The sequence below is a fragment of the Centroberyx affinis genome, unplaced genomic scaffold (genome assembly GCF_046629955.1).
Source record: "Centroberyx affinis isolate AG114_WGS23_722 - 3 ecotype Tasmania unplaced genomic scaffold, CSIRO-AGI_Caff_v1 ptg001012l_1, whole genome shotgun sequence".
In the NCBI taxonomy this organism is placed as follows: Eukaryota; Metazoa; Chordata; class Actinopteri; order Beryciformes; family Berycidae; genus Centroberyx; species Centroberyx affinis.
Genome location: NW_027279574.1, coordinates 220,061 through 246,305, shown reverse-complemented (window position 1 = coordinate 246,305; position 26,245 = coordinate 220,061). Strand labels below are relative to the sequence as shown.

The 26,245-nt window shown below is 41.3% G+C and overlaps 3 protein-coding genes across 3 annotated transcripts; 2 read left to right on the top strand and 1 right to left on the bottom strand.

Moving 5' to 3' along the window:
- The first annotated feature begins 5,278 nt into the window (after positions 1-5,278).
- LOC139646881 (b(0,+)-type amino acid transporter 1-like) lies at positions 5,279-17,475 on the top strand. Its single transcript, XM_071522657.1, has 7 exons — positions 5,279-5,415; positions 5,902-6,690; positions 11,814-11,947; positions 12,771-12,900; positions 13,235-13,359; positions 15,300-15,387; positions 16,052-17,475. Exons 2-7 carry the CDS (start codon positions 5,992-5,994, stop codon positions 16,280-16,282), a joined length of 1,407 nt encoding a protein of 468 aa, XP_071378758.1. The 5' UTR covers positions 5,279-5,415; positions 5,902-5,991; the 3' UTR covers positions 16,283-17,475.
- Positions 8,338-11,637, top strand: LOC139646862 (Y+L amino acid transporter 2-like). The gene is made up of 3 exons (XM_071522628.1): positions 8,338-9,036; positions 10,815-11,450; positions 11,614-11,637. The coding sequence occupies exons 1-3, from the start codon at positions 8,338-8,340 to the stop codon at positions 11,635-11,637; spliced, it is 1,359 nt and encodes a 452-aa protein (XP_071378729.1).
- A 1,771-nt stretch (positions 17,476-19,246) lies between the features above and the next one.
- Positions 19,247-23,810, bottom strand: adprs (ADP-ribosylserine hydrolase). Its single transcript, XM_071522659.1, has 6 exons — positions 23,466-23,810; positions 22,831-22,927; positions 22,476-22,683; positions 21,639-21,826; positions 20,967-21,067; positions 19,247-20,242 (listed from the first exon to the last, which is right to left on the bottom strand). Exons 1-6 carry the CDS (start codon positions 23,650-23,652, stop codon positions 19,851-19,853), a joined length of 1,173 nt encoding a protein of 390 aa, XP_071378760.1. The 5' UTR covers positions 23,653-23,810; the 3' UTR covers positions 19,247-19,850.
- Positions 23,811-26,245: the final 2,435 nt, after the last annotated feature.

Here is a 26,245-nt window from a genome sequence, read left to right as displayed (position 1 = left end):
GTAGAAAGACACACACACACACTGACATGTTGTGAAGATCGGACATGCAGTCTATTAGTTACAGCTGAACACTGCTTTTGTGTTGGCCTGTGACTTCTGTCAAGTTCATTGCAACCACATTGTTGAAGTTATTCACAATGGCCAAACTTTATATTACTTGTTCTTGACGACTAACGTCTCTGGAAAGGACAAGACCGGATTTAAGCCCACAACCTTCCACATGAAAGGCTGATGCCTTATTATGCAATAAGCCATGCCCACTTTCATCAATCATGACCAAATTTATTGGATCGATTTGGACATGATCCTAGCACATGTGTAAAGAATTTCATTAAAATCTATGCAGTCAATTATGAGATATAAACTTTTTACATTTGTAGCACCCACTAGAAACGTGTTTCAAAGTTTGGCTTGATCAGATGAACAGTCAATGAGTTATGACCAATTTAGAGTTGGGGCGTGTTTTGTTAAAAGTTGGTTGATAAAAGCCAAACCATTTGGCCTATCAATAACCTTTATGCAACTTTCGTTCGATACATGGTTCAGAAGTTATTGGTCAAAATGTAAAGTTGCTTGTTATAGTGCCACCATCTGGCCAATGTGCATGGGCTGCCTTGCCTGAGTAGTGGGGGGCCGTAGGACCCCACCTGCCAAATATGGTTGCTGTAGGACTTACGGTTACTGAGCTGCAGATACTTTTAGGGGAGAAAAAGAAAGAAAAAAAAAAAAGAAAGAATTCCAGCAAAAACATTAGGGTTCCAGCACTACATGCTTGGACCCCTAAATATCCATAAATGACTCCATACAGCTGATGCAGCATAATCTAAGTCTCTAAGTGGAAAAGACCGATATTTACACCATAGCTTTCAGGAAAATGTATTTTAAAATCAACAGCATGCAAAATGTAATCTTTCTTTTAACTATATTTTAGTTTTATTTAATGGTACACAATCTAGAAAAATGCTAACTTTTTCTTTTTCTGCTAAGCCCAACTGGTATAGAAAACACCCTAGTCAGTTTTTTGATGAACCAGTGCTCATAACTCATTGCTTATTAAGCTAAATGAGGTTATTGTTTGTGAGGACAATGTTATCAGCAGCCTCATATGCCCTGGATTAATGCTTAAACGGCCGAGAGTTTGTAAAACAGTGTACCTTAAAACGTCCACAGATTAGTTTGACTGAAGACTGACATTGCTCTGTTAAAATGTAGACTATGAGAAATGGTACCAGCCATGGTGATTTTACTGGGACTAGTGCAGTGCCTGTTCGCTTTGAGCCTCGCTGCTGCACAGAGCGCTGTTCACTTGTTTATTCAGAGTTTATTAATATTGAACACGTCACGTGTCCAATCCAACACTGCACGTACTTGGGTCCCCAGCAATACACCCGCCAAGTGTGAAGTAGATTGGACGAACGGTTCTTGAGATATGCGAAGGACGCACATACAGACAGAGATTCCTTGCTTTATAGTATGATACAGGCACACTTTCTGTTTCACAGCTGGAAGCCCTACATTCAAATAAAACTAATTTGGATGGAAGATCTCAAACTAAAAATTCAGAGTCAGAGTCGGTCACTAATTCAATGTCAATGGACCAACTCCAAAAAGTGTCACCTGATGACATCTTCAATTCAAGTCTCGATGCTCTGATTTCCAGCTTAGGGAGACAGTTGTCTATGATTGACAATAGAACAACTGTTCTGACATCAAGTGTGCCAATTGAAAATGCAGTTAAGAATGTAGTTCAAATTTTAGGACAGTGATGCATGTGCTCATACATGCAGGGGAAGAAACATGTTAGTATTTGCTGTGTTTTGTAAGTATGTTTACTTCCAGCTACAACACACACAGTCGAGGAGGGTTAAGCCATAAAATACAGTCCAGGAGGGTTAGGTTAAGCCATAAAGTACTATCCTGGGTTGTAACTAACAGTATAGTCATAGGTGTTATCATTGAGATAAGATGCTGTGAAAACCTACATACAGACAGAAATTCCTTGCTCTCATGGTGATTATCATGCAAAACGTCTCCTGCCCTATCATTTGATACAAGTTCATATTTGTAGAAAAGCCAAGGAATCATTCTGTTCCTAAAGTGATATGTATTTGATAGTACATGTTTTGATAATGCGTGTTTGTTTGTTTTTTACTAAAGTTATTGTCACTCTTTTATGGCCCTTAGTTCAGTGGCCTTCCCAGCATAGAAATGTTTTAAATTAATCTAGTGTGTGTTCCTGGTGTTTTGGTTAGTATTCTAGGAATTTTAAGCTGTAATAATTTATAGTAGTACTTCTACTACTCATGCTTGGTCAAACAATCTTACACCTCTCATACCCTGATCCCCAAAGAAAGAAAAAAGAACCGAGAAGTGTCGCAGCTCCTGGGATCAGAAATGGAATCAATGCCCTACTCCTGCCATAACAAGGTGGGTTGAAGCCCACAAAGAACAAGTGGCTCTGCAGCGGAACCTATCCCTTAACCTAGAGGATGAGTTGATCAACAGAGGTTTTATTGACCCTGGAATGGTCTGGGAAAATCCTGTAGATTCTATGACCCTTGGGTCTGTGGCAGGGTGGAATGAAGTTCATCCTAAATTTGTCCTGACTTCTACCCTGTGGAGCAGTAAACCATTTTGGGTGTTCTGTAAAGAACATCAGCCTGGAAGTCTGAGAAGCAGGTGGTCATCTAAGGTTCAACCTAACCTCATCCCTGTGGGGAGGGGTCGGGGGGGAAAACCAGAATGGAGTCCCGTTAAGAACATTATCAAGATGTTACCCTGTACCTTGTTCCCAAGGGAATGGGCACTGAATTGCCCTCTTCAACATTTGTGACAACAGATGTAAACGGCAAGTGGGATGTAGACAGTTGGTATTGTGGTGTTGATTGAAACCCGGGTTATACTCAGTTCTGAGAGGGTTTCAGAAGTGTTCTGAAGTTCGGACGGGGCTTCTGTTTGGGGGGGGGGGTGATGCAGTTCAAAAATGTGACTGCGAAACAGAAACGTTCGAACACGCCGCCCCTCTCCACAGCGATTGGTCAGATGTAATGAGGTATGAAGGGGGCTGGGAATTGGAGGGAGCCACAAATTTCTGCCTGTACCTTCTCAGAACATTTTCCGGGAAGCTGCTGCGTACTGCGTAGACCACAGTGTGACTATGAGGACACCGGGAAAGCATTCAGTTCATCGAGGGAGATAGCAGAGGCTATGGGATTCAGCGTGGAGGACACAAAAAAGAAATGGAACAGTTTATGTGACAAGCTCAACAAAGACCAAAAAAACAAGCTTCAAAAGCTAAGACGAGTGGAGCCACAGGGGGAGAAATACAGCTGCTGAAGTTTTATGTGGAGCTCTGCTTGTTTGACGGAGAGCCTGCAAGTAGCTTAGCACCTCCTACATATCATAATGTTCTGAAAAACCATGAAGGTGCAGGGCTTTCAGAAGTTAGTTTTGGGTGGTTCTGAGAAGCACTTCTGATTAAGCATAAACCAGGTTTTGATGACATCGTGCAGACTTTCAAGCATGTTGCAGTTCTGGCCACCCCCCAATCAGTGATGCCAAAGCAGGTGTTTGGCATCATCTGTCAAAGACAAAATACCTGATTTGACATCACTGATTGGAGTGGAGAACAGGAGTACGGCCAGAAGTACAACATGCTTTAAAGATTCAACCTATAGAGAGCAGTGCAGCAGCAATTTTCTACCTCATGTGATTTAGTATTAATTTATTTGTTAATGGAAAGCACTATAAAGTTGTATGTGGTTAAGTTGTTAGCGCTGTCAGTCATAGGCTGCAGTATCACAATGCTTCTCCCTTTAGTTTCTCCTCTAGTAGGTAAAGCATCAACCTCTTGTAGAATCCAGTCATGTCCTAAGTCATAAACTGCCAAGAACAAGGTGCATATTTTCAAATAGAAAGTTTGTCCATTGTGAATAACTTGAACAATGTGCGATGAACAATATGGTTCAATTAAATGATAAACTTGACAAAAGTCATGGGCTAACAGAATTAGTCATAACTAATCGACTTCAGAAATCTTCAGAAAACTAACTCGCTGCTTGCGGCTATATTAAGTATTATTATTATTATTAGGGGTCCAAGCACGTAGTGCTGGAACCCTATTGTTTTTGCTGGAATTCTTTCTTTCTTTCTTTCTTTCATTTTCTCCGCTAAAAGTATCTGCAGCTCAGAAACCGTAAGTCCCACAGCATTTGGCAGGTAGGCTCCTAAGGCACACCACTACTCAGGCAAGGCAGCCCACACACATTGGCCAGATGGTGGCGCTATAACAAGCAACTTTACATTTTGGCCAATAACTTCTGAACTGTGTGTCAGCAAAACAACATGTATAATTGGAAGAGTTATGGGATCAAAAGAAAATCAGATTTACAGAATGAGGTAATGGAGGCGGATGAGATTATTGATAAACAGAGGGTAAAAATGACTGAAATGCCCAGACACTTATAGTGATCATTCCCTGTGAAGCAGAAAGCCAACAGACTGAGCGAGCTGAAAGGCAATTTGGGATGAGTAGGCCAAATCATAAACAGGATCTCTAACAGGGTAGTAAACAAGCAAATAGAGTGCTGGCGTAATAGTTGCTTGTGCCTTGGAGCCGCGATGCTGTAGTCTAATGGAGCTGGGCCTGAGAGAAGGTAGTCTAATGGAGCTTGGCCTGTGAGAAGGTAGTCTAATGGAGCTGGGCCTGTGGACTGTGAGAAGGTAGTCTAGTGGAGCTGGGCCTGTGAGAAGGTAGTCTAATGGAGCTGGGCCTGTGAGAAGGTAGTCTAATGGAGCTTGGCCTGTGAGAAGGTAGTCTAATGGAGCTGGGCCTGTAGATGGTGAGAAGGTAGTCTAATGGAGCTGGGCCTGTGAGAAGGTAGTCTAATGGAGCCCGGTTGGACGGTTGGGTGAGTGGAGAACTCTTGAACCAAGCAAACTCAACTAGCTGCTCTCAGGGAGTGTCACAATCGAATGTGTGTGTGTGTGTCCAAACCACATGTTTTGCTGTGGTCTTATTTCCTTCTTGCTCATCAACCTCATGATTATGTTGTGTGTCACTGAGATATGAACTTTGTGGTAAAGAAAGTACAGGCAAGAGCTGTTTGTTTGTTTGTTTGGGGGGGGGTTAAGAGTAGGGTGCATATTCGGCGTGGCAGGATGTCTTTGTAGGCTAGGCCTACTCTGCACTGGTATGTGAGTGTGAGTCAGTCTCCTCTCACAACAGGGGTTGGACCCGGTAGTGAAGAGAGCTCGGTCACAGTGCTGCTGGTTTGTTGCCAAATATATTTTTCCTTGTATTCGTTCCTTTATTTTTTTCTTTTTCCTTTTTATGTTAACTTTGTATTTTTAAAAACATTTTATTACACTTTTGAAAAGACAATTCTGGTCTCGCCTTGCACATCTTCTTGCTCGGTAAGTTTCATCCTTTTTAGATGCCCTCCTTATATGAATTTGTCATTAACAGGGTGCAGCCTACGAACTAGACTGTTCCTGAGGGGTGGTTGGTTAGGGGTTAGGTCTGGTCAAAGCAGAATAGGAATAATTAAATACCTCCTTGAATTGTTACCCACAATTCAAAACCTTATCTGCTGTGTCAGAGAATAGGGTCTGTCTGGGTTGGTTTGGCAGTGAGAATATAACTTGTAAGGGCTCAGTATTATTTAAGCTGTTGGAATGCGTTTAACAGGTTAGGTTCATATTTGGCCTACTGGCCATAATGATGACCTCTCAAGAACCAGAGAGTGATTAGTGCTGATACTAACTTTTCTCTGGTTTGTTGAGGTAGCCTATCTAATTTACATATTAGGTATTCCCAAAACTGCATGAAAAACCAAATAAATACATGTCATTTATAAAATCCATTCCCCCCCATGTAATTATTTATTTCCTCAATTGCAGCAACAGTGACTTTGGACACAGAATTAAAGCATTTCTTGCGTCAAGAGCATGGAAATGTAAGACAACAAACCGTCGGTAACCACTGTAACTATGGACAACGAGACGCAGAAGCTCAGCCTGAAGCGGGAAGTAGGCCTGGTACAAGCCGTGTCACTCATCGCAGGGACAATGATCGGATCTGGCATCTTCATGTCCCCGCAGTCGGTGCTCTACAACATCGGCAGCCCTGGAGGCAGTTTGGTGGTCTGGGCTTGCTGTGGTCTGCTGGCAGTACTGGCATCTCTCTGCTACTCCGAACTGGGCACCGTCATACAAGAATCAGGGGGAGAGTACATCTATATCCTGAGGACGTCAGGCCCAGTCGTTGCCTTCATGTTAATCTTCAGCTCTGTGGTATTTGTGAGACCTGCAAGTGTTGCTGGCATCGCACTAAGTTTTGCAGAGTATGCCGTGGCCCCTTTCTATTCGGACTGCACCCCTCCAGTGCAGGCGGTGAAGTGCGTGGCTGCAGCTGCGATTATAGTGCTAGCCACAGTGAACTGCCTCAACGTCCGGTTTGCAATGTCGGTCCAAGTGTTTTTTACGGTGACCAAGGTCCTGGCGCTGGTAGCAATTGTTATAGGAGGCGTGGTGATGCTTATTAGGGGCCACACTGACAACTTTGAAGACTCCTTTGAAAACACAAACTTGGGCATCAGTCCAATTGGTATCGCTTTCTACCAGGGGCTGTGGTCCTATGATGGCTGGAACAATTTGAATTATGTGACAGAAGAGTTGAAACGTCCAGAGGTAAGAAACAGTAGAGAAAGTATTCAATACAATTTGATATCATGCAAAGAAGAGTTATTGAGTTAGAGCAAAAAAGCAATCCATGTCACATATAAACTGATCAACTACTGCGTAACTGTTTGCTTGAGTGGAAAAAAAAGTTAATGCTACTGAATTCATTCTTTTTACTGCTGAGGATGCCATCATGAGCAACACTGCTAAAGCTAGAATTTAGATTGCGGATTCATGTAATGTTTGAACTGTTGCATCCACATTCCCAACCAGAATATGTACTCTTATCCCCAGAAAATCCTCTGAGGTGTTGTCTTATTCACCTTTTCCAGCTTATCCAATTTACACTTGTATGGGTTGACATCACTGGTCCGGAGGTGTGGCAAACTGTTGCCTCTTGCTTGTGGTTAAGGGAGACAGAAGTGACATTCACCAATACAAAACAAGCTGTACCTGGACACAGGAATAACATTTAAAAGCTTAAATTAGGTGTCATCACATCATCTTTAAGTTGGACCCTTAGGGCTGACATCTTTGACCTAAGTGGAGTCTAGATCTAGACTAAAATTCATCAGAGTAGGCTTTACCCACAAGCTAACCTAGGGCAAGAGCAAGAGACTTCTAAAATTAGGGAAAATATACAATCCAATCACTAGTAGTTCTGTCAATTAAAGACATATTTTTTGAGTTGCAGTTTTTACATACACAAGGAACGTTCTGAAACTCATCCCGTAGAGGTATCTTGAGAGAAAATCAAGGGCGCTGCAGAGGCAAAAAAGCGCATTATGTATTGTTGCTAAAGAGTATTACACTGAGCAAACTGAACTTTCCCCTGATTCCATGCAAGGTTTATTGTATGGAATGTGTAGAGAAGATCACATGATAAATAAGGAGCCATATGTTCTGGCAGTAGGCAAAAGGGCATACCTACCTGTTGAAATTTATGTTAATGCGCCTACTAGTGCAGCATTAGGTCACCATTAGTTCATTTAATGGGGACTTTAACCCATTTGATGTTGTGGATTAATTTTGGAGGAAACCCAACAAAACCAGGTTCAGGTTCACACCAGCTGTAAAGTTGTGCCGACCACTGGTTTGAACTTAAACACACATACAAATCATGGATGAATTATCTTTACAGTAAACAAGTGTGGGGTGGCGCTTCTTTCGACCTTGGGGGTGTATAGTTGGAAGTAATGAGCAAAGTCAGATACAAAGCCTTATCACACCTTGTAGGGAATTAAGTGGGTTGGTTTGTGTCCAAGGGTGATTCTAACTTCTGCTGTGGATATGGAAGTTTGCCTTTTATGGTTCTAACCCCGGAGCAGTGTTTTCCTTTTAATGGAAAGCAGACACTTCAGAGAGCTATATGGATGAGTATTGCACCTTGCAAGAATCAAGACCAGGGGTGATTAGAACAGCCTGAGCCAGGTTCTGCTGAGTGCTGAAATGTCTGACCATCAAATTGATGCTTGATCGCAGCAGCACATCTGAAAGATTGGTTGATCTGTAATATTTTACTTCATGGATATATCTTTGTGCCAATGCTGTAATGATTAACAGGCATAATCCTAGATACTAGATGTAAATTTGTCTAAGAGATTGGATTCCAGTGCCCAGTGTGGAGACCGTTGAGGGTATAACAGCGCTCACACAATGGACGGTGACAAACACAGGCTCAATCTGAAGAGGGAAGTGGGGATTACAGGAGCTGTGTCATTCATTGCCGGCACCATGATGGGATCTGGGATCTTCATATCCCCCCAGTCTGTGCTGTCCACCATTGGCAGCCCTGGGGCCAGCCTAATGATTTGGGCCTGCTGTGGACTGATATCCATGCTGGGGGCCCTCTGCTATGCTGAACTGGGCACTGTCATCCCTGAGTCCGGAGGGGAGTACATCTACCTCCTACGGACATCAGGGAAAGTGGTGGCCTTCATGTTTGTCTTCAGCTTCGTTATTGTCATGAGGCCTGCCAGTGGCACAGGAATCGCACTGAGCTTCGCCGAATACGTCGTGGCCCCCTTCTACAACGACTGCACCCCTCCAGAGCTGGTGGTGAAGTGCGTGGCTGCAGGAGCTATCATGCTGCTGGCCATTGTCAACTGTATGAACGTCCGCTTGGCCATGCTCATCCAGGTGTTGAGCATGGTGGTCAAACTGCTGGCTTTGGCAGTGATCATACTGGGAGGTGTAGTGATGCTTTTCAAGGGCCACACGGAGAACTTCGAGAATTCCTTTGAGGGAACAAATGTTGGTGTCAGCTCCATTGGGATTGCTTTCTATCAGGGCTTGTGGTCTTATGATGGATGGAACACTCTGAATTATGTAACTGAGGAGCTGAAACGTCCAGAGGTAAGGATTGCACAGATTACTATTGACAGATTATCAATGTATGCTATAAACTACATGACACTCAGTAGAGTGCATATCTCCACCAATGCTATGCATTTGTCAAGATATGCGAGTTTCGCATGTCAGATTTTCAATAAAAGTTAATAATTTCTTCCATGTCCCATTACAACTTTTCATAACTGTACCTGAAATGGGACATGAGATATGTCTATTCAAATTGTAGCAACTTCTAAGCATTTTAGCTGATTATTGCAAACCTTGTGGCCAATCAGCACTGTATTTGTTCAGTGGCCATTAGGGGCAAGGGTTAAATTGGGATTGTTAAAGTGGGGGAACTCTTTTTGCAAGGTTTGACTTAAAAAAACAATGTTATCAAGTCAGGAATTACTGCCAGGAAATATGATTAGGACTGAAATACACTGTAGATAGTCATATTTGTAAGTAAACAAAAAAGCTACTCAATTACATTAAAGGGAGTGTATGTAATTAGTTACTTCCCCCTTATATACTATATAGTATATAGTATATAGTATATAGTATATAATCAAACGAAAAGAAAAAAAAAAGGGCAGGGGTTTGGGCACCCGCCCTTTTGGTTTCCATTACAAAAAGTGCCCTTTTTGGCCAAGTCTAAAGTTTAAGTTTGTGCCCTCAGCCAGCCCCTGACACAAAAAACACAAAAAATAACTGTTCCAAACTGCTTATGTTAAAAAGTAACCACCCAGAGAGCCTCCCTCCTATGTCTGTGAAATGTTTTAGTCCTGTCCTACTCGAACTTGCGGGCGCGTAGCGCGTATAGCGTTTGGAGGTGAGATCACAGCAGTGCTAAAACCAAGGAGGTTCTATATTAACACACACACAACGACATCCCCCACCTTTTTTTTTTTTTTTACAGTTGAGCACCTGCCCTCCTAAACGTCTGTGCACGGCCCTGTGTTAAAGTACAGGGAGCTGTATAACTGTCAGCATTGTTTCTACATAGACGGCATTATGAAAGATAAGGCTGGATGCTGTTGCTTCCTTGTTGGAGCACGAGCATCACTGCAGCTTGCGCAGCGCATCCGTTCCGCAGATGAAGAAAGGGTGAAGAAAGGCAGAGGCCTGTGTGGCCGAGCATGCGCTGCCGAGCATGAGCTGCCGACCAAAATTATTTTGAAAATATCTGGAATGCTGGACTGCTCTTCTACCACTGTACCAAGTTTTGGAAAATTTGGCAGGGCGGTTATGTCTAAACCAGAAATGAGTTCTCCAGTGTGCCCATGTTGTTTGATTGGGCCAATAGTGGAGGGTTCAGTTCTGCCTTGCCCCATGACCAATCTTTCCACAAAGTTCTGTGCAAATCCATTTGTAACTTTTCGGGATATCCTGCTAACAGTATGGGGTGGGTGGGGGGAAAACAGTTCACACAAACAGCTATACAATAAATGACTGGCACTGTTCAGGTTAGGGTTCAAATAACGGGAAGGAACAATCGGTCAGATGCCAGAATGATAATATCGTACGCAAGATAAGCGGTGTTGAGAATCTTTATATAGCCATAAAAACTGGCAAATGTTTTACAGTTTCTTATGTTAATATTAACTTTAATACCCAACTTTTGTACCTTTGTTTCAAAGATTTCCACATCTCTTTGTCTGCTTGATCCATTATTGTTTCATACCAGTCCTACTCCAACACACATTAGTCATACTTTTCAGATGTGTGAATACTTCTTCATCTTGGTCTGTGTTCTGTAAGATTGGATATCATCTGCCATCCGTCTGCATTTCTGAAACCAGGACTGCTATGTGGTCATGGCGGACAAAAAGCCTGAGGCCCTGAAACTGAAGCGGGAGATGAGTTTGTTTGGTGGTGTAGCACTACTTGGGGGAACCATGATCGGATCCGGTATATTCATGTCCCCGCAGTTTGTACAGGCCTACGTAGGAAGCCCTGGAGCAAGTTTGATCATCTGGGCTCTCGCGGGTCTCATATCTATGCTTGCAGCGCTGTCTTATGCCGAGCTTGGGACAATCATTTGTGAATCCGGCGGGGAATTCATCTACATACTGCGGATCTATGGCCCGTTTCCTGCTTTCTTTGCGGCATTCACCTTCATTATGGTCTCGAGGCCATCGGGCATCGCAGCAGCAGCTCTCAGCTTTGCAGAATATTCCATAGCACCCTTCTACACACGCTGCCCTCCTCCTCAGCTGATAGTGAAGTTTGCTGCTGCTGCGGTTATACTGGTTGGTGCCATGGCCAACATCTTGAATGTGCGCATTGCCATCAGGATCCAGGTGGTCTTCCTGGTGGCCAAGGTGCTGACGTTGACGGTCATTGTCATCGGAGGGATGGCGGAGGTCATACAAGATAGCAGTGTCATTGTGGAAAATTTGAAAGTTGAAAATGCCTTCAAAGGCACTCAGTACTCTGTGAGTGCTCTAGTGATGGCTTTGTTTCAATGCCTCTGGTCGTTTGCTGGCTGGTACAACTTGAACTATGTCACTGAGGAGTTGAAAAGACCACAGGTGAGACTGGAAGAACATACAGATTGTCCTCTGTGCGTGTGTGTGTGTGTGTTTGTTTCTGTTCAAGTCAGTGCTCAGCACAACTTTGTAGGAAAGTTGCAAAAATTGGACTTGCATAATGAAGTCTGAATTCATGACACAGCATTTAACTGCTAGTATAATTTTCCAACTCATTCAGCAGTGCTTTGCTTTCATCCAGATTCACCCCAGATTCCAGATTCATCATTACAAACTAATGGTGTTCTTTTTTTGTCATCTCTCGGTCAGGTGAACCTTCCCAGAGCTGTTCTGATAGCCATTTCCATGGTGACTGTGTTGTATCTGCTGGTGAATGTGAGCTACCTAGCAGTAATGACGCCTAAAGAGCTGATGTCCTCCAACGCTGTGGCAGTCACCTGGGGGTAAGACAGCACCTGATGTCACTGGGAAGTTGCTGGGGACATTAAGAAATTACCAGTATCCAGAGGTGGCGACTCAAGTCACATGACTTGGACTCAAGTCAGACTCGAGTCACAATTTGAATTGCTTGAGACTTGACTTGATGCATGAAGATAATACTTGAGACTTGACTTGACTTGGGACTTGACTCATGATGCACCAGGTTTTTATCCTATTAAAACCATATTGCATTGAAAAGTCCTAGATATTTTGTTTTCTTTAAGATATTAAATTGATACTGTACTGACTAACTCTACATTTCGACTTGAGACTTGACTTGAGACTTGACATTAATGACATGGACTTGACTGGGTAATCTACATTTAGATTTGGGACTTAACTTGAGACTTGCCTGCCTCAAGATTTGAAACTGACGGGACTCGAGCAAAGTTGACTTGTGCCAGATTCAGATAGTTGGTTCCAGAAAGATAGTTTGGTTTGCTATTTCTGTCATTAAAACAGGTTAAAATGGCAAATTGTTAAAGGGGCATTACATAATCTAGGACCTTTATCAACTTCTATTGGAGACCAATAGGAGTTGCAATAGCATCGATAGAACCACCCATGTCTCGAAAGAGTACGGGCTGGAAAGTGAATTTTGAAAGCCAGAAGTCTCAGCACTAGGTGAAGTAATCATTGAGTCATTGGTATTGGTATTGTTCAGTTATTATGTTCTTGAAACCTTTATTCCTTTGGCTGCCATTTTTTTTAAATTTCAAGACAATTTGGACTAAAATGGGGGAAAGAATTTTGTGTGAACTCCTAACCTTTGCGGTTTTTCAACAGGAATAAGATGCTGGGCAGCTGGGGGTGGATCATGTCTGTGGCTGCAGCATTATCTGCTTTCGGCTCACTGAATGGATCATTTTTCAGCGGTGGCCGTGTGTGCTTTGTTGCTGCAAGGGAAGGACACATGGTGAGAATCTCATTACCTCCTTCTGGGCCCATCTCAAGTTTGAGTTTTCAAGATGTTGGCAGCATGTGTGAACTACTTATTCCTGTGCAAAAATGTGAAAGTAAATTATAGTACAGGTCATTAAAGTCCCAAATCAGACATAAGAAATTATATGTATCAGGAACAAACAATAATCCTAGGGAAAACTAGGGCAGGGGTGGCTCTCCAACTGTGAAAAAAGACTCAATCACCTCAATTCTTCATTTTACTGTTTTGTTTTGTTTTTTTGTATTCTGACCATTTTTCTTTCATTTTTTTTCATTTTTCTTTCATTTTTCTTTCATTTTTGTTCCAGCCAGATATTCTGGCCATGGCTCATGTCCACAGACTGACTCCGTCTCCAGCGCTAATCTTCACCACCGTCGTCTCCCTCCTAGTTCTGATCCCTGGAGACTTCCAGTCCATTGTCAACTTCTTTAGGTAAAAACTATATCCACTCTTTCAGTGCAGATTGAATGATACATCAACACTATAACGATCTTTAATAAGATATTTAAAAATAATTTGTCAATGACTGAATGTTTATTGGTCAATTTAAAACATCACAGAAAATAGAAGTGTTACCAATGGCTTATTAATCATTTATATCATAAAACAACCAGACACAAACCAGATTTTTTTTTTTTTTAAATTTAAATTTCTTAATAATCAGTATACACACGTATTCAGTTGGAAAATAAACTTTTTGCTATGATTTCATCTGATTTCATCAGTTTACCGAAAAGGCTATTTTACTCCAGTGTAACCCTTCATATTCTGTCTGTCCTTTATTTAAGCTTGGGTTTTTTTACTGTTAATCATACAATAATCTATGAATAGTTTGTAAAGTTAACAAATGATGGGCATAATAAACAGCAAACAACAACAAACATGGAATGGTCATCCAGGCACTGGTCTAAGGTATAAGCAAAGGGCTGATAGTGTCTGGGTGACATAAACAGTCAAGTGCAGGTAAACGTCAAACAGGGTGGTGAGAGAGCTGAAACAGAGCTGAAATCTGCATATTAATCCTCAATATTAAAAGTCTAGATTTCCAGATATTCAAATTTATCACTAGATTGCTGCAATGTATGTTGGATTAAGTATATCAGCAATCCAGCTTGATTGAGGGTGGTTTGTCTCTTTTCCAGTGCAGGAGAATTTAACATCCCCAGGAGGGTCAGGAAGGTACAGCAGCATATTGATGCAACAGTGGGAAAAAAAAATTGGCTCAGTATCTCGTTATAACGAGAAATCTTTCTCGTTATAATGAGATAAGTTGATATGTCATAATAATGAGAAAAGATGTAATTATAACGTGAAAATATCTTGTTATAACAAGAAAAAGATCTCGTTATAACAAGAAAAGTTTCTCGTTATGACGAGATACTGAGCCGATTTTTTTTTCCCACTGTAGCACCAATACGCTTCTGTAGGAAGGCAACAACGTCTGCCTTAACAATATTTCTGGGGTACTGGGGTACTGGGGTATTGTTAACCCCATTGGCAAGACATCAAACAGAGCAAGATTTGGGTCAGGGGTGATAGGCAAAGGTATTACCTGAGATATTGTATCTATGAACTCCCATTATGATAACAAGAAGGGTCAAGACCAGAACATGTAAGAGGCTGGCTGTGTCTTATCATGAAGAAATTTATTCGTCCAGCCAGTGATACAGGGAGAAGACACCGATAAAAGTCATGAGTTGTGATTAAGTAGGGGGAAGAATTTGCTCCAAATAGGTCACTGAAAGAATCTGTTACACAAGTACCCAAATATGTGAACTTATTCTGTGCCAACTTAAAGGGCAACTGGGCAAAGGGGTATTTTTTGACAGCTAGGTTGGCTGCCATAAGTTCACTCTTCAGTTTATAGCCTGATTCAGTTCCTGATATTAAAATAAAATGTTCAAGTAGGGTCAAGGTATGGGGTTGTGAATTCTTAGGGTCAGAGATGAACAATAATAAGTCATCTACACAGAGGGAAACTTTCTGTTCAACTCCAGCTCTAGTGATGCCTGCAATGTTCTCGTCATGACAAGTAAAAGTGGGGATAGGGGACATCCCTGTCTTGTGCCTCTACCCAGAGTAAAGTAATTGGACTAGTTATTGTTTGTATGCAGGCATGCAGCAGGAAAGGTACACTAGTCTGACCCAAGAGAGATATTTCTCCTATCCCAAATCTTTTCAGCATGTCAAAACAGTAACACAACTCCACTCTGTTGAAAAAATGTAAATTTTACTTAAATGTACTGCATATTGTCTATTTCTAATATATTTAATATAATATCTGATATTTTCATCTGTTACATTTCATATTACGTGTACAAAGAATATACAATGTGTTTCTCTTTGTATAACAACATTCATCTTCATTGCAGTTTCACTGCCTGGTTTTTCTACGCAATCACCCTGTCTGGACTCCTGTATCTTAAGATCAAGAAGCCAGAGCTCCCCAGGCCATACAAGGTCAGTTTCACTTGTTCACTCTCAGTTACATCCTTGCCAACGAATACTACTTGCTGCTGATCAAAGTAAACTGCTGATTAATCACAGTAAAATAATTTAAAGGCTGAAATTCAAGACTACTGATGAAATGCATATGTGAAATTATTTTTAAAGGTTCTTGTTCGCTTCCACCTAAGACATCTAAAATTTCTATTGGACACTGCTTTAGAGGTCTTCTAATATTTGAATGAATTTAGTAGCCCAGTACAACAGACGGCTTGAAACCACTTTCTTTTTGTGCTTTCACCAAAATCTGCATTGTATGCTCTAGTTCAGTGGTTCTCAACTTTTTGTTTCGGGGCAAACTTAAGCAAAAAACAAAATTCTAAGTAACACCAAATTACTGGCTGCTTTAAACAATATCAGATTTTAGTGATTTGTTGGAAATGTCAAATAAAGCCTGATTTGAACATTAGAAGGCAAGTAAACACTGGACGAGCTCCAAATTAGCTGCAGGAAAAAAATACCACCATAAACAAAAAATTTGTGTAATTTATTCATTTATCATTTGAGCAAAATCTGAAAACACACATGGGCTTCTTCCACAGCACACTGGATAAGAAGCAGAGCTTTATGTTACAGCTGGTATCCTCTTGATGATGATTTTCTCTTCCTCTCTTCACAGGTTCCTATTTTAATCCCCATATTGGTCCTCATTGCAGCAGTTGCCCTTGTGCTGGCACCCATCATAGACGATCCCCAGATAGAATACCTCTATGTGACTTTATTCATCTTCAGCGGAGTTTTCATCTATGTGCCCTTCATCCATTATAAGCTCTGCCCCAGCCTGTTGAAGAAGCTTACAGTATTCCTGCAGCTTTTGTTAGAGGTTGCGCCTGCAGATAAAAACCTGTGATTTGAGCAGAATTTACATGACAATTTGGCAAAACCTTGAAAAGCAAGAAATCTTATGTTGTGGATGTTATCGAACATCTGTCTTTTCACTACAGACTTTAGCAAACAGTGTTTTTAGGTTTATCTGACTCAAACTAGTTTTACACTATTCTCCTATGCATGTTGTTTATGGATACAAGGCATGTGGGAGTTTTGAACTTCAGCACAGGTTTTTGTGAACATGTGCAGTGGACCAGTTTGGTCACTTATTTTGGCTGCTGTAAAAAAACAGAAATAATTGCTATGCAGCAATTGGTCAAAAATCACTAGTTTCTGATAGTAAGTATTGTATCTTTCAAAGATGTTAAGTATGGGCTTTGTGTTTGAGGTTTTAGTTTTGAACTTTTGGCAACCTGTGAGACAATTCATCCCAAGCAAGTATTGATGAAAGTGAATACTTTACGACCTAGATTTTCTGTTGTTTGATTTTTATACATAATCATATATTTATTGAATTTCCATTCCACCTTGATAGAAAAGACTATTTGCATAGGTTTCAGACCAAAACCTTTATATCAACTCTAATTATAGATCTATTAGATCTGTTCTTTTTGGGGGAGAAGTTATTCTCTATTCATGCACATGTAAATATTCAAGAAAGCTTTTCATGCACTCCTTAACAACTCCAAACATGGACTACTCTTTAATTACACTGATACCCGGGTGGGAAATAAACACCAGCTACAAACCAAATTCTGTAAACTTTTTGGTTATAGCTGGTTTGTTTAACTGAGGGCAAAAACTTCTGCTGCAACCTTGCAGCTCCTCCAAGGTGTATGAGTCAAGAAGAACCAAAGGAAAGAAAAAAAAATCAGCTACTTTTGGAATACAATTGAAAAAGTTTTAATATTAAAAACCTATGCATTTCGACTGCAGTAGCACAGTAGCTAGCTACTGTGGCTGGTCAACAAAAACTTTCCCACCCTCACTGATGCACAAAACAGGACTTTCAAAGCCACTCTTCAACACATTGTTTTAACATGTTTTACTTTTTTTAACACAGAAATTTTCTTTTATGTTTAACCTGTTTTAAAACAATAATTAATGTTTTAAATGCATGTTATGGTTTTACAGATTTATGATTTGTGACTGTTGATTATAATGAAATGGTGACATGTTTTACTGAATGTGCATTGGAAAGAGCATAGGTTTGAACTAATGTATGTTTTTTTTTGTAAAGAAAAACTCATTAAAGCAAAAATCCATGCCAAATAGAATTCACATTATTCTTATAACCATAGACAACTCAGGTAATATATGTGAACAAGTACAAGAAGTACAATTCTGGAAGGTAGTAAACTCCTTGCATCGCAAAGGTCATTCCCCCCCAGCTACTCTGGTTAATCTAGACTCTGGGATTGCTATTCATCCAAAGGACATAAATGAATCATTTAACCAGCATTTTGCTGGCCTACTGGCCCATCTGTTCACTCTAGGCCTAGTAGTATTATTACATTGTCTCCTTCCCACTGAGCAAAAGACGAGATTTCAACGTCACATCTATGCTTTAGCTCTCATACAGCCCAGGATCAGTACAGCTATGTATAGACCTATTTTAGACCAAGCAGTAAATACATTATTACAATGAATAAACATCTGTAAATACCAAAAATATGCACCAGAGAAGTCCTGTAGACTAGCCTACAAGATAATTATCTGAGCACAAGAAGTAATTTCAACATTGTGTCTATGCGTAGCTCTCATATAGTCCAGGATAATATTGTCTATGTATAGACATCTAATAAACTTTCACTTTTCAACCCCATTTAAACTTAATTTAGCCTAGACAGCTATGGCCAGCTAAATTGCTCAGTGGGTTCTGAAACAGTTAATGTTACTTCCCGTAACAGTGATGTATCCTTCTCCTTCGGTTGTTTTCTTTTACTGAAGTATTTGATGCTCTGTTAGCTTATCAGCTATTAATGTAAAAAAAAATCTTTCTCAGTAGGTTTTCCATTTTTAATGAAGTGCAGTCTGGTTTCAGAGCTGGCCACAGTCCCATCGGAATTACCTCTCTGACAGATCCCAGTGTGTCAAGGCTGGTGTTATTAAATTGGATTTCCAAGGTATAACTAAAGGTGTTCCGCAAGGGTCAATACTTGGACCTGTATTGTTTTCAATTTTCATTAATGCAATTGTTCCCTCACTGTTAAATTGTAAATTCCACCTTTATGCAGATGACACAGTGCTGTATTGTAGTGCGGACTCTGTACAACAAGCCCTACAAAATGTACAGCTTGCATTCAGTTCCTTACAGACCATACTTATAGATCTCAGGTTGGTATTGAATGCAGATAAAACTAAATATATGTAAGGCACTACTGAGAAATACACCAATGAGTAAGAAGTGTGACAACATGCCCTTCTCTCCCCTAAGTACCTTGCAATTTGGATCGACGATAAATTCTCTTTCAAATCTCACACTGATAGACTTACGAAAAAAAATTAAAGACCAAGTTGGGCTTTTTGTACAGAAACAAATCATGTTTTTCTTTAGATAGCAGAAAAAAGATAATACAGGCAACATTTCTCACAATTTTAGACTATGGTGATGTGATTTATATGCATGCTTCAGCAACAACTTTAACTTCCATTTACCATGCCGCCCTTTGTTTCTTTACTGGTATAGACTTAGGACACATCATTGCACACAAAAAGTGGGCTGGCCATCTCTTTCTCTGAGGCCAGAGCATCACTGTATATCATTTGTTTACAAGGCTCTCTTGCAGAAGCTTCCTCATTACTTAACATCAGAAAATGTGTCCCAGCTGCTAACATGTACCACCAGGCCTATCATCCCCCCCCCACACCCTTGCATAACTCCTAATTTATTTACAATATATTTTGTTACCATCTTAATGCAGGTGTTAAATTTAAATGAAATACTCTTATACAAATTATGTGAATTTTAAAAAAGTTTATTAAATAATTGTTTTTCCACCGAAAAGGATAAAACATGGTAAGTCATGGTCAATTCATAGTGCAATGTTCACATGACAAAAGATTGTTCAACACAAAACAGGGAAGAGCATGGATGGGAGAGAGAAGCATGTGTATGTGTGTGTAATGTGTATGCGTCTGCACACACGTTTTTGTTCATGTGTGTAATGAAATTGATCACTCAGTCCATCAATTCTGTCCATTCATGCATGAGTCAGTTTAAAATTTTTGTGTCCATTTTAAACTTAGAAGGAAGGGGTTTTTTTTGTCTTTTTTTAACTAAATTTTCTTCTTTTCCTCTTTTTGTTCACCTTTGTTACATGACAAACAGCTTGCTAGCCTTCTTCTTTGAAACCAGTAGTTTTGTATGGGTAAGCTTGAAGTTCTCAGTGCCTATTGAATCTAATGAGGAATAGTAACAATGCAGATGAGCTGTTTTTCCAAGTAAAATAATGCTGCGATGTAGAATTTCACAAGTACCCCATCAACAAAAACGGGCTGAAACTGAACATGTCAAGGTATATGTAAGTGTATGTTTAGTGTGTGTATGTGTTAAGTGTGTATGTGTCCCTCTAAGTCCTGTTCAAAAATCACTCTGCTCCCGTCTTCTTCTCTGTGCTGTTTGAAGCGTTTGACTGGTTTTCGGACCTGTCGTCGCAGCTCTGCTTTCCCGTCCCGCTGTCGCCCCCTGGCGCTGACTGGTGGTACAGCGCGTGAAGGCGCTTGGCGTTCACGTCGGCGTCCTCCGCCGCCTCGCAGCACTTTATCCAGGTCTGAGGAATGGTCTCGATGCCGTAGTGGGCCCCGGCGATGGCCCCGGCCATGCAGGCTATGGTGTCCGTGTCTCCGCCCAGGGCCAGGCTGTACGCCATTGTCCTCTGCAGGCCGCCGTAGTTCTCCGGAAGGCTTTCCCGCGGCTGCAGGCAGTGGAGGACGCAGAAGATGGCGGTGGGGACAGAGTGGAGGGCCGCGATGCCGTTACCTGGAAGAAAGGAAGAAGGGAAATGTTGAGTGATGAGAGGGACAGACAGGAAAAAAAACAATGGATGGGAAGCGAACAGGTTCATTGAAGCTTAACTAGCTTAACTTTATATAAAAATACACCCATTTTATCAGTCTAAATCACAAAGTGGGGCCACAATAGAGAAGAGTGTCCCATCCCCCTTTATTGAGGTGCTGTAGAATTCTGGTGTCTGCCACAAGAAGTGACAAATCAAAACTTAAGAGCAAAATACAGAACTTTTTTTCCCACAATCTCCAATCTATCATCCATCTTTCCTTCTTTATTTAAAGTCTTCTTTCCCATCCTTCCATTACCTGTTTCCCCCTGTATTCTTATTCATATTCATAGACAACGTGAGTAAACTGTGCATTCCAGGTTCACAGGTGCACAGTTTACTGACATTGTATTACGGGATTTCTGGGTAATGAAGTCCTTCAAACTATCAAAAATTCCAACAGTTCTCTCCCACTGCCACTTGAGGCCGCCAAAGTGCAAAGTACCCCAGTGCAGCTTTAATGATCCCTGTGGGTCATTGCAACAGGAGGATACAACAATGAAAAATATATAGAATATGAATACAGGGGGAAACAGTCAATGGAAGGATAGGAAAGAAGACTTGAAATACAGAAAGGATGGATGGCATGTGTAAAGATATATGACTTGACATATAAACAGAAAAATGGATAAATAGACAGATACTGACCCAGTTCAGATATGACCTCCTCTATGCTGACCTTGCTCCTGTCCATCAGGTCTTTGACTCTGTGGAGGCGCTCGCAAAAAGGCTTCTCTGCCTCCGTCAGGCTGCAAAGACACACCATGTTAATGTGGGTTAAAGGGGACTGACACTCATTTTTTTTTAAATGACTCACAAATGACATTCCTAATACAGTTTGAATTGCATTCAACTGAAATCATGAATCATCTGCACATCCCTTCTTATCATTTTTATTCTGACTGGTCATGTGACCTGACCAGCCACTGGAATTCTCAAGTTGGATGGAATTGGGCACAAATTATGTGATTTTCACAGGTGGGATCTTCTCACATTAGTTGTCTAAGGAGAAACCACATGGCAGGTTTGGATATTATATTATTACATTAAAAGCTAACCACATCTACTGGCAGCCATGTTTAACATTGAACCTGATTGTTTAAAAAAAATCTGGACAAATCTGGACATTATACTGCCAAAAACCTTTTGGACATGTATAATTTTCCATAACTTTTTCAGACCAAATTCCATAACTTTTACATGTTCCCAGACTGTGGAAACCCAAAGCTCGGATCAGATGTTTTTTACCTGCTTAGACAGGCATGAAAAGATCAGATGTGTACCAGTGCAGACTTAATTCTTTATGCATGCAGCACTCACACTCTGGCGTCGTTGCGCGTCGCCTCGTCGCCCTCCACCTCCTCCATCTCTGTGATCAGCCTGCTAATGAACTGCTGGGGCAAGTCTAGCGCCCCCTGCAGGGAGAGGTGGACAGCTAACGCCTGCAGCACCGCTCCGTTATAACCCAGAGAACAGGAGTGGGTCAGCATGGCTCCCAGACGGGCAAACTAGGAGGAGACAGAGAGAAATCACTCACTGTTCCAGCAGCTCATGACCAAACCATTACCGGTTTCTGACCTCTACACACTTGGTTGCATCCTGTCTGTCTGGTATCATGAGTCAAACAAATTACACTGAAAGTGAAAGGTTTACATGTTAGTGAAGTGTCATTATGGTGAAGAATTATTTTGTCTTTTAGAATTGCAGACACATGAAGAGAAATGCAAGAAAAAAATGCAAAATAGATCCGTCATCCCCAGCGTGCCAGATGTGGCTGCTAGGAGATTTGTGATGTAACTGCAAAGCCTCTATATAAAATTTTGGCTATAGAAATTAGAAGTATTTTGACTATTATTTTAACAATTTTTCCAGCACCTGTGTGTAAACTTTTTCAAACTAATCACCTTTCTGATAATGCAGTATGTAAAAAAAAAAAGCTTTTGACCATGATAATTCAAATTAACATAGGTGTAACAACAAACTGGATGGTTAACAGTTGACCTGAGTGGATTAATTTAAAGCTGTTAGTGAAAGAATAGACAAGTTGACTTGACCATGAAGTGAGGGAGAAAACAATTTATATATACAGTATGTGCTTGTCTTGAATGTACATGTCATCAAGGAAGTGGTGTTATGCCACCAGGTCCCTTCGCTCACCCTCTTAACATCAGTGGGGTCGGGGAAAGCCAGCGCGAAGGGGGCCGCTCTCATGGCCCCCCCGTTCCCAAAGGAGCCCCGGCCGTTAAACTGGTCTCTGGCTGGCTGGTACACGTCACTGAGCTGGGGGGACGACAGCTTCTTCAACACCTGGATCACTCCAAAACCGTAACCACGACCCGGAGACACGCTGTACTCCTTCGCAAACCTCGGGGGGCAAGAGACCAGGGCTTCAGTTTATGTGTGTAACTATGTGCTGACCATGATTTATGTTCTAGACCTCTGAGACAATATTTAAGCCATATTCCACTAAAACTCTCCAGTTTGTCCAGGTGTGTTTGTATGTGTGTGCAACCTGCGAGCCATGTCCTGCTCATCGAAGCCGGTCCGGGTGAGTAGAGACTGGACCACACAGCGCGCCATGGCCGTGTCATCACTGTACTCCAGGATACCTGACACACACACACACACACACACACACACACAGAGCTACATGTTTCATCCCACATACTGGCTGTACCTGTATTTCAACATTGTTAGTGCATTGCATTTAAGTGTTCCGTCCCATTAACAAGCTTTGGTTAACCTAATGTTCAGGCAACTGGAACATTCCTGTCACTGAATAAATATTGCTCTCACATGCAGAGACTATGAATGTAATGCAAGGCCCATTGGCAACAAGCAATATTTGGAGACAGTGTAAATAGCCATTCTACCTTCAGCTAAAAGAGTAAGCTATGAAGAATGAACGCATAATGAAAAACAATTGCTTCAATTGGAAAGTTGGTGGAGCATTCTCAGTCCTATCATGTAACAGGCGATTTCAGGCTTGTCAAACTGTTTTGCATAATGGTTTGGCAAGAGGACAGCACAGCCTAAAGACCCAGTGCGGAATGGAGGGGTGAATTATCATGTTGCCATGCAGTCTGGTCCTCTAGTTAATGAATTGCCTCCTACAGTGTGACATTCTCATCCCGCCCCTCTCCTCACCGTCTCCTTTGGTGTCATCGTCCAGGCTGCTCAGATGCCGCAGCACGTTTTCCATGGGAACCTCCTCCGCTCCCTCGAACTCCCCGCCGACACAGTCGCCCAGCACGGCCCCGACCAGCGCTCCCCTGAACCGGGACAAAGACGCCGGGCCCCCCGCTCCCACCGCTCTCACCGCCGTCACTGCCATTCATTCGCTGACGAAGAGCTCGCGAGTTACACCATAAACAAAGCCGGTCCGCTGACCAGACTGTCGCACAGGGAAGATATATTGTGCAAATGACAGCAACAACAATGTCGATATGAGTTTCCCTCCTGCTTCCTGGAAACGTTTTGATGGTTGTTTGACCCCGATGAAACGTTCGGGTCGTTGCGGATAGAGACGCCGCATATAGACTGGGTTTTCATTACAAGACAGGTTACACTCCGTTCTATTTTGTTCATTTCTATATGAGGAAATACACAGGATACCAAACTGGATAAAGTAGAGGTGAAGCAACTTTGTGAACCGTGATTCTTATCAGTGCATTGTTGTTATAAACTCAAATGTTACGTGACTAGATGCGTTGTGTGCCAATGTTATTGTTTTTTGTCACAAAGAGTGCACCTTTCTCGCGTCCACTGGACGATTGTAGTTGCGCAAACAAACCCCGGTTTTACGGTACAGCCATGCAGTCGGAAAGGGGGCTGCGTCAAGCCAGCCAGAATAATACAGAACTCGACAGGAAGTAAAGCGAGTTGGCCTTCAAAATAAAAGCGTTTGCGTTTGGGGAAAAGAACGAGTAGGCATTGGTAGAACCCTATCACATTGTTCTGTGGACTCCACTAAAATAAAGACATTTCTGCAAGCTGTCTTGTATCTACCAAGGGACAAAAACTGGATTTGGCTTTTTTAGAGTCCTGGCAGAGATGATCCTCTATTGCCCTCTACTGGCTGGCTGCAGAACAACTTTAAAGTCCACTCAATCAATCCCACCCATCAATAAAATTATGGGACCAAGGCCTAGCTTCTATGTAGAAATGTAAAGTCAATAAAATATTTCTACATAAAGTTACAGTCGCCATGGGTAATTTCACTTCTTTTAATGTCTCACCATATGGTGATTTTTAAAATAACCTAATGACCAATGAACTACAATGACCTAAATCGTCTTTGCACAAAAGTGTTCCTGCCTAATGCACAAAGTTAGGTCATAAGAGTATTCCTGTCCACTGAAGGTTTTGGGTAGATCGTGAAGGACAGGCAAGGGAGATGGGAATATTAACTGCGATATAGTCCTACAGTTGTCCATCCAGCTATACTACCTTGATTGTTGCAGTAGCCAGTGGTAAGTTTGAACTACTACAGTTAATGAGAGATACATCATAAATAGTTTTTATGTTTTTTTGCAAATATACACTAATGAATCGTAGGACCTTATAACAGGAAGAGTTTCAGCTGCTTCTTTAAGGATTCAAAAAATATTGTTTGATTTGTCTGTATTGGGTAAAGGGAGTTAGACCAGAGAGTGTGGTCATTTGTTCAGACTCTTATGCAGCTATAGTGAGTTTGCAATCCTGCTTTTAATGTTTTATGTAAAGCACTTTGAATTGCCTTGTTGCTGAAATGTGCAAGGCTATATAAATACACTTGCCTTGCCTTGCCTTCTATGACAGAAGTAGACAAGATATTTTATTTGATGTCATTAATGTCATTATTCAGAATCCAACGGATGGGATTATGTGTTTGTATAGATACCAGCTCATGGAGGAATTGAAGGAAACGAAGAGGCAGGCACATTTGCAAAACAGACTTTAAAGACTGGGATGGGATCACACAATCTGGAGGGGGAAATAGAAATATAATGTCATTACCAGATTAACGTTAGGTCATGCAGGTTTAAATACTCTCTTCTTGATTAATTAGCATATTCATATATATGGGATAATTGTGGAGAAGAAGAGGCTTAATCATGTAAGCTAACAGTTGTAAATGTAACAAAAAGAGAGACAATATCTACTCAGCAATTGCCAGAGAAATAAATGTAAACAGAATTCTGAAGCTATCATCAGGAGATAGCCTAAATGCATTAAATGGTATTACTTGACAGTTTTTTGTTTTTTTTGTTTGTTTCTAAGCCATGTTGTAAATCCCCAGTCCAAACTCCAGATCAGTGGGTGGCGGTAATGCACCTTTTAATTTGTCTGCCAGCTTGCCAACACAAACAAAACTAAACTAAAGAAGAAGAAAGTACTAGCTGTTCAAACAAAGGCAGCTAAGGGGTTTATATAGACCCTCCTTGGGTTTATCTCAAGCCAGTTTGAGAGACGGCAGCACCTAGACAGTCTACTCTGCTCCGGTTTTTTCAGTGACGACGGAAGTAGTAGGAAGTGAGATCTCCCATTTCCCTTGTATACTCTCTGGTTCAAAATAGTGTTTCTTACAGTCATTAGTAAAACATGCCTTGTGCTGCAATCAGCTGCAAAAACAGATATGGAAATAGTCCTGACCTCCAGTTTTTTCGGTAAATCGTTTAACTCATTGTTGGCCAGCTAAAAACAAAGTAGCTGTATCCAAGGAATATGCACCTTGCTAACTAGCTAGCTAGCTAACCGAGCTAGCTAACTTACTTAGAACACTGTCAACAGTCTAATGACTAGACACTTGTGCCGACTACAGTTACCTAGTTAACGTTACCTATTACTATCAAGAAAGGGTTAAGAAACATGGGATGGATATTTTTAATTGTTTTCAAATGTTAACCACTTTAAAACGTATGACACACAGGGAGAGCCAGGAAAAT

Bases quoted from the DNA above. Each gene is read 5' to 3' on its own strand.
- adprs (XM_071522659.1), bottom strand. From the start codon at position 23,652: ATGGCAGTGACGGCGGTGAGAGCGGTGGGAGCGGGGGGCCCGGCGTCT. The intron at 21,068-21,638 runs GTGAGTGCTGCA...GTGTCTTTGCAG, and splicing joins ACGCGCAACGACGCCAGAGT to CCTGACGGAGGCAGAGAAGC. The intron at 20,243-20,966 runs GTCAGTATCTGT...CCTTTCTTCCAG, and splicing joins GGAGGTCATATCTGAACTGG to GTAACGGCATCGCGGCCCTC.
- LOC139646881 (XM_071522657.1), top strand. From the start codon at position 5,992: ATGGACAACGAGACGCAGAAGCTCAGCCTGAAGCGGGAAGTAGGCCTG. The intron at 6,691-11,813 runs GTAAGAAACAGT...TCTCTCGGTCAG, and splicing joins AAGAGTTGAAACGTCCAGAG to GTGAACCTTCCCAGAGCTGT. The intron at 11,948-12,770 runs GTAAGACAGCAC...GTTTTTCAACAG, and splicing joins GCTGTGGCAGTCACCTGGGG to GAATAAGATGCTGGGCAGCT.
- LOC139646862 (XM_071522628.1), top strand. From the start codon at position 8,338: ATGGACGGTGACAAACACAGGCTCAATCTGAAGAGGGAAGTGGGGATT. The intron at 9,037-10,814 runs GTAAGGATTGCA...TTCTGAAACCAG, and splicing joins AGGAGCTGAAACGTCCAGAG to GACTGCTATGTGGTCATGGC. The intron at 11,451-11,613 runs GTGAGTGCTCTA...TTTCTGTTCAAG, and splicing joins TCAAAGGCACTCAGTACTCT to TCAGTGCTCAGCACAACTTT.